This window comes from Gossypium arboreum, chromosome 1 (genome assembly GCF_025698485.1).
Source record: "Gossypium arboreum isolate Shixiya-1 chromosome 1, ASM2569848v2, whole genome shotgun sequence".
Lineage (NCBI taxonomy): Eukaryota > Viridiplantae > Streptophyta > Magnoliopsida > Malvales > Malvaceae > Gossypium > Gossypium arboreum.
In genome coordinates, this window is record NC_069070.1 from 25,623,384 (window position 1) to 25,638,129 (window position 14,746).

Genomic DNA, 14,746 nt, shown 5'->3' on the forward strand with positions numbered 1-14,746 from the left:
TGCCCTTATGGTTGCAGGTTCAAACATTTCATAATGGCATGAATCCTCCGACTAGACAGATGATTGACCTGGCTGCTGGTGGGACTATCAATAACAAAACACCTGAAGTGGCTTATGAATTTATTGAAGAGATGTCACTGAATAACTATCAGTGGCAAGTCATGAGAACAAAGCCGACGAAAGCAACTGGTGTTTTCAACCTCGATGCGGTTACTATGCTATCTAACCAGGTAGAACTCTTAAATAAAAATATTGACGGTTTGTGTGGTTCTACTTAGGTACATCCAGCGATGAGGTGTGATTCAAACAGAGGAGGAGCATACACAGAATATCAACCCTTCATCCCTAGCATCGAGGAGGAACAAGTCCAATATATGGGTAATAATAATTCTAGATCTCAAAATAACTCATACAGTAACACTTATAATGCAGGTTGAAGAAACCACCCAAATTTATTGTGGGGTGGTCAAGGGAATCAATGGCTACATCCTTCGAGTTTTTAACAACCACCTTACCAATAGGAAAAGAAGCCAAACCTTGAGGAGATGCTAATAAAGTTTATCTTGGTGTCGGAAACTCGCTTTCAGAATACTGAAACAACACTTAAGAATCAACAAGCGTCAATCCAAGGGCTCGAAATTCAGATAGGCCAACTCGCCAAATTGATTTCTGAATGACCACAAGGTAGCCTGCCAAGTAACACTAAATCTAACCCAAGGGAACAACTCAATGCAATTACCATTCAAGATGAAGAAGGGTTAGTCGAAGCTAAACTAGAACCAAGGCAAGGAATTGTGGTAAGTAAAAGCAAAGGTGAGGTAGACCACAGTAAACAAATACTGGTAAGTAAAGAGTACAAACCTCGTGTGCCATACCCCAATGCGACAAGGAAGGACAGCACAGACGAACAATTAGGTAAATTCCTTAAATTATTTAAAAAATTACGTATTAACTTACCATTTATTGAAGCTCTTTCGCAGATGCCAAACGTAGCCAAATTCTTAAAGGGGCTTTTAACAAATAAGCGGAAGTTGGATGAGGCGTCGTATGTGGAGTTAAATGCAGTTTGTTCAGCCATACTACAGAATAAGTTGGCCAATAAATTAAAAGATCCAGGGAGTTTTACGATTCCTCGTGTAATTGGTAGTTTAGATGTTAATAATGCTTTGGCTGATTTAGGGGCTAGTATTAATGTCATGCCTTATAAAATGTTTAAATAACTAGGTCTTGGGAAACCCAAACAAACTAGGATGAGCATTCAGTTAGCAGACAAAACAAGCAGATTTCCTAGGGGTATTATTGAAGATGTACTCATTAAAATTGACAAATTCATATTCCCAGTTGATTTTGTTGTTCTAGACATAGAAGAGGACAGTGACGTGCATTTAATTTTAGGAAGGCCCTTTTTAGCAACTGCTATAACTACAATTGATGTTGGTACAGGTGAACTCACACTTCGTGTAGGTGAGGAAACAATCACTCTTCAAGCTCGAAATTCTACTAATGCTGATCATGTGGTGCAACCTTCCTTACAGGAAATACGTTTGAAAAGCATACATGAGCCTTGTTCAAAAAACAACAAAGAACCCATCTATGAAGGACGAAGGCTACAAGTCGAGGAACTAGATGAATGGTGGACACAAAAATCGAGAGCACATGATAAACCAAAACCACGCTATGAAGAGCTTAATATGTCACCAAATCAACTTAAAGTTGGAGCCAAAGTACTATTAGATGTAGCAGACCCTCGGATTGCTACCTCTGAACCTAATGGAGAAATCCCTCTTACGGTACTTAGGATTTTCCGATACGGAACAATTGAGGTAATTCATCCCAAATTTGGTACGTTCAAGGTAAATAGTACTAGTATAAAAAATTATTTTGACAAAATTGATAGCAGGGATGAGGAGTGTAAACTCCTCGCACCACCATAACCATGCAACAGAGAGGTAAGTCGAGGTTAGACTATAAATAAGCGCTTCTCGAGAGGCAACACGAGCACTAATGGTGTTAACTTCTTTAAATTTTTAGTTTTTAACATTTAATTCACTAACTAAGACACTGAACACAGGTTTTCCAAAACCACACGTCCAGGCCCACAGGCATGCCTTAGGCCGTGCCCATACCACAGAAGGCAACATGGCCGTGTGATACAGCCATGTGAAAATAGGAAAAAAATTTTCCCCAACACGGGAGTCAATAAGTTGCCACGGTCGTGTGACATGGCCGTGGGTGAATCTGTCAAAACAACACGGGCGTGCGAAATGCCCGTGTCTAGAGGTCACAGTTGAAACTGAGAAAACAACACGGGCGTGCGACACGCCCGTACTCACTACACGTGGTTAAAACTGATAAAATAACACGAGCGTGGACATCCATACAAGGGCATGGGAGAAGCGAACAAAGCAGAACATGGCCGTGTGCATCAACACGCCCAAAGAACACGGGCGTGGGCCAAATTTTAGACGCGCCCAAATTTGAAAATCATGATACGCATGAGCTAAAATTAGGGCACATGCCCGTGTGCCCTAATTTCTATATAAATCCCTCACTATTCATCATCCCCTTCCCCAAAAACCCTACCCTAGCCGTTGCAACCTCTTCACACGCCCTCACTCCCATACCCGTGGCCGGCTGACAGTTCTCTTGAGATGACTAACTCCTCCCTCCACCAAGAACTATTACATTTGTCTATTCTTTCCTCCATATTATCTTCATTTCTTTGACTTGTTTTTTGCTATTTCTTTATTTATTTGGTTGATTTTTTATTAATATTCATAGTTCTCACTATAGTCATGCTTATGCTTGTTCTTCTTTGCCATTTTAGTCAATGCATTGTGATACATTCATTCTTTCTTATGTTTCCATAGATTTCATGCCACATTCCATATTCCCATATACATTCACTAGGTATTTAGTTGACACTATTCTAGTTTTCCCAATGATAATAATGATTTGATATTTCTATTTAGTCAGTAACCCTACGAAGTATTTCCATTTAATTTTAACATGCTTGCATACCTTTCCACACTATTCTCGGGGGGTATTCCTATAACTTTGTCTTACCATTGTAGATACCATGTCAAATCCACGTGGTAAGAAAATCGTCGTCCCTGCCTCAAAGAAATGGAAAGGAGCTGTGTCATCCTCAAGTCCCACTGCTGAGATCAGACACCCATTCCTCCAATTCCCACAGGGACCGCAGGAGGAACTATTTCAAATACTATGAGCTCAACCCTTAAGTGCGGGCATCTACATTAACTGGGCACACTTGAACAAATCTAACCAGCTGACGCGGTCTAAGCCCTTCTGACGACTGACCCATGGGGGCTCTTTTTCGAGATCATCGAGCTGACGTACCTCGAGCTTACACTCAAACTCTGCTCGACCTTCCATCTTTAAGTAGTTATGACAAAGTTCGATGATCTCGAAACGGTCTAGTTCTGTCTCAGTGTTTTAGTCCACCAGTTAAGCGTAACTGAGTTCGGCATCACTTTGGGGCTCTATACGATAGAGTTTATAGACGACGATGATTTTGACACCCTCTATCGCCACATTCACTTGTCTCCCTCCAACTGTTGGAGGGCCCTCGTTCCTACTTTGGCCACCTATGACCCCAGCTGCTCTAAGGCATCAGCCCTCGCCCCACCGCTGAGGTACTTACATGCCATATTGGCCCACAGTCTGATAGGGCGGCGAGAGAGCACCGGCATCGTCAACACTTAAGACTCCTATATGGCGAATGGGCACGTCTTCGACCTTGCCTATTTTATTGCCTTCACCATTTGCCATCAAACGGAGTGGCATAGGAAGGGAGTCATATCCATTGGCCCTTATGTGACTCGCCTGGCACGATATTTCGGCCTCCTCAACACGGTGGCGCAAGTGTTTTCCCTCACCCTCATTGCTTAGATGTCCCCACAGGGCATCTCGAGTATGCTAAATATGAGGATGATCGAGCGCCGACATGGAGTTGACCCACCCTAGTACCACCTGGTCCAGTCCACCTAGGAGGAGGACCTAGAGGACATTACTGATGATGTGCCTCTACATCATGAGGATCTACCATCTCAGCCACCACCCATCCATTGTCCAATTCATGCGGCAGCTTCATACTGTGACATCTCTGAGCACCTTACTCGATTTTAGCAGTAGTATTTTCAGCACTTTAATCACATTGATGCTACTCTACATCAAATTTGTCAGCACCTTCACATCTCATCGCCACCACCACCTCGCGAACCATCCGGTGATGACGATGTTTAAAGACTTTTTATTTTTTATTTTTATTTTCACTTTTATCTTTATTTATCTTCTTTAAGTACTTTTTATTTTATTTTCATTTAATACTATTTCATTTTTAGGTTTTATAATTTTTATTGAACAATTTATAGTTTCGGCTATTTCATTACGAGTAATTATGCTTCTCTATATTTCTTAAAGAGTTCTTGATTTTATCACAGTTATAAAGAGCTCCAAAGCTCATCACCACTTAGGAACTTGAAACTCCACTGGAAAAGGTTCTCCACGACGACCATGTCCTACCCGACCAACACGTAACCTCTTCGCTGGACACTATGGTTGTGGAACCCATCCTCTACCACCACCGAAGTATCCTCCTCCAATCATATCATTGCCTTGGCCGATTATTCTCTATACCTCCAATTCAAGGATTCCATTCAACATTTAGGAAGTTTCACTTCTCTCCCTCTCTCTTCTGATATTATCTTTATATTACTATTATACATCTTTGTGCATTGAGGACAATGTACATCTTAAGTGTAGGGGGTCATTTATATCATTATCAAAAAAATCCTTGAATTTTTTCTTGTTCCCATGTGATCTTCTCATATCATTATTAGAATGAATTTTGATTAATTTATGATTTTTATTGATATGTCTTGAATTAAAACATATGCATTTATGCATTGATTGTTTAAACTTTAAAGGAATTAATGAATCAAGCATGAAAAGTTGATTCTTGAAAATTAAAAATTTTTAGGTTGTTTCCCCAAGTTTAGGTATTATCTTGAGTTGAAATTCACAGGTAACATCAAAAAGCCATAATTTTTGTGAGATCTTGAGCCTGTAGAGCATATATTATTTCTTTTACGCTCACTTTTATTGTTGCTTTGAGTGCGTCAATATTGAATTGTTATTCTAGAACTTTCTTGATTATGTATGTCAATACCACACCATTGATTTGATATGTCGAGATGATAAAGGCACTTAGGTTTAACCCACTTACTCCATAAAAGCCTACCCTCATAATTAACCCTTAGTGAACCCTTTTGAACCTAACAAGCCTTTCATTGATTTACCCTCAATATTAACCCATAACCCATTATTGTTGAAATCATCTAATTTGATCCCTATTTTTGTCGAGATTTGATTTGAATTAATTGCTTAGCTATGTTTTATTTTTCGTTGTAATAATTAGCAAAGTTCTATGTTATTTGACTTGTTCTAAAAAAAAACAACAACAACATACATACATTTTAGTAGTAATTCTTTGTTTTTAAGCTTAAAGTTTTTAAATTCCTTATCCCATGAAGAAAAGCTTAATACTAGGAGTTTCTAATTAGGTATGTAATTTATCAAGTTGTAGTATTTTTCTACTTAGGTAATTTTTCAATTAAATCTTGATTTTAACCTTCTTTTTCAGCTTGTAACCACACCCCCAACCAAAGACACGTTACAGCCCTCTAAAGACCTTTTGATTGATGTATCATCTCAATATATAGTGGTAGAGATTTGATTTCCACGCAAGCCTATGGTAATAACTTTACATATCGACTGTTGAGTGCTAAATTTCTTGTCCTTAAACACCTCGAGTGATTTAAGTGAATCTTTGGTGAGGATGTGAAACTCTGTGATGTTTTGAATCAAAGGTGATTACATAGATGAGGGGAGACACCTATGTTTTCGTAATAAAATGCTCAACTTAGAATGCTTGAAACTTTGATGTTCTTCGAGTTGAATTTTCAATGTGTGGCTACTTATGGATTATTTTGAGAGACTATTGATGAGAATTATAAGTTGGGAAGAATTTATTTTGATTTTAAGTTGAGGATTTTTCTTGAGGACAAGCAAACGCTTAAGTGTGGGAGTATTTGATAAACCATAATTTATACATATTTTTACCTCATGCTTAGCATATTTTTGGATGAATTATCCTTAGGTTTGGTGAATTCGATGCTCCTAATCCTTTAGTTTCATGTTTTATACTTAGATGAGCATAGGAGAGTAAAAAGATTGAGAAACGGGCCAAAAACGAAGAAAATAGACCAACATGTGAAATAAATACGTCTTGGACTTTCGTACATGGGCAGACCACACGCTCGTGTCCTTTTAGTAGAATCGAGCATGACTTACATGGGTAGACCACACGCCCGACTCTATTTAACAGGCTCAAAGATGGTTTGAAGAAATCGCACACGGGCATGTCCCTGTCTACCCCAAGTATAGTCCTATTCGAAAAAGGCCACTCTTGAGGGTTTAGAAGGATTCTAAAGCCTATATAAACACCCCAGGAGTACCAAAAAAAGACACACGGAGTAGGAGGTAACGAATTACTCAAGGAAAGTCGATTGATCCATCTCAGAAGCCGGATTCAACTTCAAGACTGAAGATCTCCCTTCAATTCCCTTCAAGAGTTCTTGGGTTTTCTTTATGTTTTGTTATAATTATTCTTTTGAGATGATTTCTTTCATAAACATGAACTAAACCCCCTAAATACCTAAAGGGAATGAAACCTAAGACGGATCTTGTTATTATTATCTAAATTGTATGATAAATATTTAACTTGTTCTTAATTATGAGTTCTTAATTCTTCCTTTAATATTCCAGGATATTGGTTCAAGTATTGATGTGCTTATTCAGAGGAGAAAAAGTCCCTATCTAAGAGTAGATCTAACATAATTAAGAAGAGTTGATTGCACGCCTAGAGATAGGGTAACAAGATTTTGTCGAATTAGGGTGAAAACTAATAAGGGAATTCATAGATCGAGTTAATGCAACATTAGGGAGTTAATTAGAAAGATATTTCAATTAATCAACCTAGGGTTAGACATTGTTAGTCTCGAGAGAGATAATAATATAAATTAGGGATTTCTACGGATCAAGTCAAGTGAATAAATCGTCTAATTCAGAGTCAATAACAAGTGAAGTCTAGGTGGATTTTTCCCTTAGGTATTGTCTAAATCATTCAGTTTTCCCAAAAGTTATTTCCCAAATTTACTTTCTGTGCATTCTCAGTTTAGTAATTAGTTTAGATAAAACAAACTCCTTTATTTTTAGGCTAGATAATAAAAAGAAAGCTAATACTAGTACTTTTAGTTCCTTTGGGTTCGACATCCCGATCTTGCCATAAGCTAATACTACTGTTCGATAAGGTGCGCTTGCCTTTTTCATGATAATTGTTAGTTTTTAAGAATGGACATTCATAAATTATAAAACTTATTACACGTATCACATCACACGATCACAGGCCATGGTCTAGTTAGGTTAGCCATAAGAGTTGAGACTAGCACGGGTGATCAAGGACGTGCTATGTTGTCGTTGTGTGAGCATTGTAACCGTAATCACCCTGGAGAGTGTTGGAAGGTGACTTCTGCCTGTATTGCTTGCAGATCGATGGACCACCGTCTTAGAGATTGCCCTAGAGGGTAGTTATAACTATAAACTAGCCTCCTGCTGTTGTTGCTATCATTGTTGTTGTACCTGCTCTCGCTCGAGGGAGAGGCTATGGTAAAGATGATGTCGGTAGAGGGTTTGGTTCGAGGATGAGCACAACGAGCATTTGAGGGTGATTCTTTAGATCTTGAATGATAAACAATTGTATGCCAAGTTGAGCAAATGTGAGTTCTGGCTTCGGGAGGTGATTTTTCTTGGACATGTCATTTCAGTCAAGGGTATTCGAGTTGATCCGAAGAAGGTTGAGGCGATCTTGGATTGAAGCCGTCGAAATCTTTGTTTGAGGTCAGGAGTTTTTTGGGCTTAGCTGTTTATTATCATCATTTTTTCGAGGGGTTTTCATGTATTGCTACTCCTTTGATGAAGTTGCTACAAAAGAATATTACATTTGAGTGGAATGACGAGAGGCAAAGGAGTTTTGAGAAACTAAATTTGGTTCTGACTGTACACCTATACTGACATAGCCAGATCTAGGTAAGGTGTATGTTGTTTTTAGTAATGCTTCTTACACGGGTTTGGGTTTTGTGCTGATGTAGAAGGAAAATGTAGTTGCTTATGCATCGAGGTAGTTGAAACTGCATTCGTGTAACTATCTGACCCATAATCTGGTTGGCTGCCATAATCTTTGCACTCAAGATTTGGAATCATTATCTGTATGGTGAGAGGTGTATGATCTACACTATCCAGAGGGAGTTGAACTTGAGACAGAGGTGTTGAATTGAGCTACTGAAGGACTACGATTGTGTGATTGAGTATCATACGAGAAAGGTGAATGTCGTTGCTGATGCCTTGAGTTAGAAGTCCCTAGTTGACTTAAGGGCAATGTTCGTAAAGTTGTTGGTTTCTGAGGATGGTGGTTTGTTGGCTGAGCTTTAGGTGAAGTCGATCCTTACACAACAAATTCAAGAGAGATAGTCATTCGATAAGAGTTTGGCGCGTTGTATCCGTCAGGTTAAGTTAGATGTTTTTGGAGATTTTGGTCTTAATGTTGATAGTGTCCTTTGCTTCAGAGGTCGAATATGTGTTCTGATGGACGGGGATCTGAGACATATGATTCTTACCGAGGTTTATGGTAGTCCATATTATAACATCCCGAAATAGGGCCTACATAGAATAGTAGTTGCGAAATAATGAATCTAAGGTCAAAAAAATTTATTCCAATTAAGTTTTAAGGTTTATTCATTGATTGAATAATTGTGTGAAAATTTTGTGAAGAAATTTTATGTATAAGTGTCTAATTTGATAATTAGGACTAAATTGTAAAATTAGCAAAATGTGTGTTCTAGATAATAAAGGGGATTTAATTGAAATGGTTTCTTAAAGTGGAGGTCCTTATTTAGTATTTAGACCATTATATTTAAGTTTGGACAAAAATGTGCAAGAATAGGACAAATTTGAAAGAAAAGCCTTTAAGGGTATTTTGGTCATTTAGTAATTAAAAGAATTAAAAAGAGAAAATAAAGCCACAATTGATCCATCTTCTTCAGAGGCCGAATATATCATGGGAGAAGCCATAGTTAGGGATTCCAAGCTTTCCAAGCTGCATAGTAAGTCTGTTCTAGCCTCGTTTTTAATGTTCTTTATGTTTTTGGAGTCCAGGTAACTTGATTTAGCTTATTCTAGCAATAATTCATGCCAGGGTTCATATTTCGACAAATACCCATAGGTTAAATGTGTTTATTTTGATGTTTTATGGTATAATATGAAGCTTGAAATTATGTTAAACAACTTTTGCTAAGCGCTTTTAAGTGAAAACAAGTAAAACGACAAAATCGTTAAAAATACCTAATGTTCATAAGTACATGATAGATTGGGAATATGATGTTGCCATAGAAGGGAAAAATGTTCAGCATGTCATAAAACATAAGAAAAATGGATAAATTTTAATTTTTGATCCTAGGGGCAAAATTGTAATTTTGCAAAGGTTTAGGGGCAAAATTGTAATTTTTCCAAAGTTTGAGTTTTGAATATTACATTAATTAAATAAGTGAAATATGATATTTGAGATCCCGAAAAGTGAGATTTGGACCTAAAACGGGAGAAAAACTGAAAATCGAGAAAGTTGGTAAAATGGTCGTTTTGGTATCGAGGTAAGTTCATATGTTTAATAAGCATTTAATTATGCATATTTGAATGATAAATTGATATTTTGGCCATAAATACTTTAGTATTGAGTTTCAGATATAATGATTAATGTTCGATAATAACTCGATATTGGAAAGAGAACTTGTATAATTTATATGTAAGACCATATTTTGTATTATGGCTTTGTATGATAACAAGAAAGTATTGACTAGCATAGTTTGATGAGAATAAGTTAAGTTGATGATATGATGAGGTTGAGAATGTAAGTATGTAAGTTGAGTAGCATTTTATTATTATGTAATTATTGTTTTTAGTATTGTTATTATTGAGTTATGCGACTAACCTTGAGAATTTGAACAAGTATGTTTCAGCTATGACTTGGCAAGGCATTGATATCTCAAAGTCCATGGTTGTACCATGGCAATTAAGGAAGAATTAATGGAAAAGTCCATGTTCATAACATGACATTTAAGGAGGAATTGATGGTTAAGGATACCATGTAAGACCATGTTAAGACATGTCATTGGCATTGATTAAGGACTCCATGTAAGACCACATCAAGATGTGGCATTGGAACTAAGACAAGGTAAGACCATGTTTGGAACATAGAATTTGGTAAGATAAGGATATTATGCAAGACCATGCCAAGGCATGGCATTGATAAGTTCTATAAGGCAAGGAAATCATGTAAGACCATGTCAAGACATGGTATTGATGAGTTACTATAAGGAAAAGGTCTCATGTAAGACCATGCCAAGGCATAGCATTGGTAAGTTCATAAGGCAAGGATACCACGTAAAACCATGTCAAGACATAGCAATGGTAAGTTCAAAAAGAAAAAAGTTCCTGAGTAATCCAAAAAGTAAGTCAAAGAAACGACAAGATGAGAACATGAAGAAAGAGTACAAGTATGCATTCAAGGCTTATTTAATATTGAGATTGTAAGTAATTGAGATTATCAAGTATTATGAGTTTTCAGTTATGCTTGTGACACTTTATGACATGATTGGAATATGCCTATATTATGAAAGAGTACTCATGTGTTAAGTGAGATGTTGCAGGTATGTAATCAAGCTATTAAGTAAGGTGCCTTTTGTATTCTGAGCCTTTGGTAAGGTTACCGATGAGTAAGATGGGAAAGTAAGAACTAAACATTATTTAAGCAAATTATGACAGCATAGTAGTAAGCTAAATTGATTGCTAATGCTTACTATTTTACATGTGAACTTACTAAGCTTTATAAGCTTACTTCTTTCACTTTCCCATGTTTCAGAGTACTTTAAAGCAAGCTCGAGTTAGAGGTCTTCGGAGATCACTTCACACTATCGACTATCAAGTTACCAAATGGGTATCTTCGTTTACAAATGTTCTAGTTTATGGCATGTATAGGGATTTAGCCGTTTTGTGTGTATCTCCTTATGATATGGCTAAAGAGTGGTATGTAAATATTTGATAATGATTAGCTATTGAAATGGCTAATGAAGAACATGTTTCGGTGTTATGTATGCCTAAATGGTAGTTAATACAAAGAAATCATGAAAAATTGAAATTAGCATTAAAACATATTGAACAGCAGCAGTGACGTGATCTTGAAAAATCACCTAGAATAGTAGAAATGTAATTAGGTGATGAATGAGATATAATTAAAGCTTATTGAGTCTATTTTCATATGAAAGAAATAGAGTAAGCAAAACAAGTGTATATTAAGAGATATTTGAATTTTAGTGAGACAGGGTCAGAGCGATTTTTGAATCCCCTATTCTGACTTTATAAATTCACTAAAAATTATACAAAAATAATTAGGAGTAATAGTTTATATTTCTAGATTCGTTAGTGAATCTACTTTCAAGAGAAATAAACATCATGGTTATTTGAATTCTTTACAGCGAGAAAATTGATTCGTAGTGAGGAGAGGTCAGAGTAGTCGAATAGTGCAACAGGGGAAAATTTAACTAATAAACTGTACTAATTGGCTAGACCAAAAATTCTGGAAAAAATAATTAGTAATAAGATATATGAGCCTAGTTTCAAGGAAAATTCATGAATTTAAATTTTGAGTTTTGTGACTCGAGTTATGATTTATTTAGTGACTATGACGCAGATGGGAAGTTTTATAAGGAATAATGAAATAAACTATTTTGATTTGTCTAAGTATTCGGAAAATTTTAATGTTCCCGATTTGGTCCAGAACCATTTCAATTGCATGTTTTAGGGTCTCGAGGGCCCTTTTTAGGGACATATTGAATGAATGTAAATAAATTAATTTTAAAAGTAAATTTTGTGCCCCGAATTAGTAAGTTAAGTCAGGTAACGCCTTGTGCTCGACTTTGGCGACAATTTCGAGTAAGGGGTGTTACACATATGCTATGCATCCTGGTGGGAACAAGATGTATCAGGATCTTCAAGTTTTTTACTGGTGGCCATGGTTGAAGAAGGACGTAGTTGCTTTTATTGGTAGATGTTTAGTTTGCTAGAGGGTTAAAGTTGAGTATCAACGTCTGCCTAGGTTACTTCAACTGGTCAAGATTCCAGAGTGGAAATGAAAGTGGATCACAAAGGATTTTGTTTCTGGATTGTTGTTGACTCCATCTTGGAAGGATTTAGTTTAGGTGATAGTGGATTGGTTTATGAAATGTGTGCATTTCTTGCCTTTACATATGAATTTTAGTTTTTAGCAGTCAACCGAGCTTTACGGCAGGGAGATTGTCAAATTACAAGGAGTTTAAGTTTCTTTCATATAAAACAGAGATCCATAGTTCACGTCGATGTTCTGGAAGACGTTGCATGAGGCTTTGTGTTTGAAGCTTTACTTTAGTACATCGTATCGTTCACAATTAGATGGTTAGTCTGAGAGGGTGATCCAGATTCTCAAGGATATGCTTCACGGTTGTGCTATTGATTTTGGTGGCAGCTGAGAGCGACATTTATCATTGGCTGAGTTTGCGTACAAAAACAGTTATTAGAGGAGTATTCAGATGGCTTCGTTTGAGGCACTTTATGGTAGGAAGTGTAGGACTCCACTTTGTTGGTTTGACATGGAGGAAAAGAGGAATTTGGGTCCAGATTTGGTTTGTGAAGCATAAGGCAAAACTTATCTGTGAGTCGTTGAAGGTTGCTTCAAACAGGCATAGATCTTATGCTTGCTTGAGACGTCAAGATACTGAATATCAAGTTGATGATAAAGTGTTTCTGAAGGTCTCACCTTGGAAGAAGGTTTTGAGTTTTGGGCGGAAGGGTAAGCTTAGTTTGAGGTTCATTGGCCCTTATGAGTTGATTGAGCGGATTGGACCTGTAACAGCCTGATTTAGACCCTAATCGGAACGGTGGTTTTGGGACCACGAATCTGAGTTAAAAAAATATTTTAAAAATGATTTTCTGTGTTTATTTTGTGTGAATTTATATCTGTGAAATTTTCGTGATTTAATTTTGTCGTTTAGGTATCCGATTAAATAAAAGGACTTAGTGGCGTAAATTGAAAACTTGATAGTTTAAAGTATAAGGGCCAACTAGTTAGTGGGTTTCTAATTTGGGGCATTTATGTTGTAAATATCCTATAAATACATTGGTGGGACGGTTTAAGACGTATATTATATGGTTTTTATATTAAATCATTAAGGGTATATAAGTAAATTAAACATTAAACTTAATATATGTTATAATATAACATAAAACATAAAAAAATAATGTCATTTTGATGTTCATCTTGTTCTTGCCAAATACAAAAGAAAAGAAAAAAGAAAATAAAGAGGTTTTAGGGTTCGACCATTCTCCAACCTGATTCAAAGTGAGTTTTAGCTTGGTTTTTGATAATTTCTACGTTTTTGAGATCGTTGCTTAGTAATCTTCAAGACCCAAGCTTTAGTTTTTTCTTTTGATGAATATTTTGAGTTATGCCATTGTTGATAGCTTGTGATTTTAATTAAATGTAAAGTATGTATGCTGATATGAAATATATAAATTAATATGTACTAATGCCGAATGTGTATATGCATAATAGCTATGTTCATGCAATTGTTTCGACCGAGTTATGACGTCCGAAAGCCCCGTATGAACCTTAGGAATAGTTAGGATACATATGTCATGACATAGGATGTGACAGCCCTAAAATGACCCTAGTCGGAAAGCGGTTTCGGGACCGCTAAACCGAGTCACCAAATTATTTGAATATGATATCTATTGTCTAAAATATGTGAATATGAATGTGTGAAAGTTTTAAGCTTCAATTTAGTCAATTGCATGTGAATTTAGTAGTAGGACTTATGTGTGACACTTTTGGAATGCGATAAGTTAATCTATAAGGACCTATTAATGCATGTTGTATAAAAGAAGGGTTTGCATGTCAAATTAGCCAAAAATCTAGATGGTGGCCGGCCATGCTATGGGGAAAGACATATTATAGACATTTTATGCTAAAATGTGTGGGTAGAATAATAAAAAAAGAGGGGAGTGGGAGGAGAAACCAAAGTTGTCTCCCCCCCCCTCCATTGACGTGAATGGAAGAAAGAAAGACTTCAACTTTTATTTTTCTATCTTGCTTCCTTGTCTCTTGCAAAGGAAGCTAGAGAGGAGAGGCCGGCTGCATGTAGTGGAAAACCATGAAATTTGTTTGCTTATAAGTTGAAATTTTCAAGTAGAAGGCTAAAAAGGTGGGAGAAGGCTGTAGTGGAAAGGGGGAGGAGCAAATTGAATAGGTAGAATCGGTGTTGGGAACCTTGGTGAGTTTTCCTTGAACTTTTATTTTCTTGTGTTTGATAATTGTTGAAACCGTTAAATTGTTGTCCGAATTTTATCTTGTTGGTATTGTTAATTGCTGCCCTGTTCATGCTGTCTAAATATTGTACTATTAATGCTGTCCGAATCAGCCTCCGAATGTGATATATTACAGCAATTAAGCCAAGTGTTGTGGGTCCTCTTAGGCTGCCCACAACGCAACCTTTCAATACTAATGTTACCATGAATTAACCTT

The 14,746-nt window shown here is 36.7% G+C and overlaps 1 protein-coding gene across 1 annotated transcript; it reads left to right on the plus strand.

Annotated features, from left to right (window-relative positions):
• The first annotated feature begins 12,146 nt into the window (after positions 1–12,146).
• On the plus strand, positions 12,147–13,083 carry LOC128279448 (uncharacterized). Its single transcript, XM_053018374.1, has 2 exons — positions 12,147–12,234; positions 12,692–13,083. Exons 1-2 carry the CDS (start codon positions 12,147–12,149, stop codon positions 13,081–13,083), a joined length of 480 nt encoding a protein of 159 aa, XP_052874334.1.
• The last annotated feature ends 1,663 nt before the right edge of the window (positions 13,084–14,746 follow it).

Coding starts and splice junctions, on each gene's coding strand:
- LOC128279448 (XM_053018374.1), top strand. CDS start 12,147: ATGCATCCTGGTGGGAACAAGATGTATCAGGATCTTCAAGTTTTTTAC. Junction 12,235..12,691: donor GGACGTAGTTGCTTTTATTG/GTAGATGTTTAG, acceptor TTTTGGTGGCAG/CTGAGAGCGACATTTATCAT.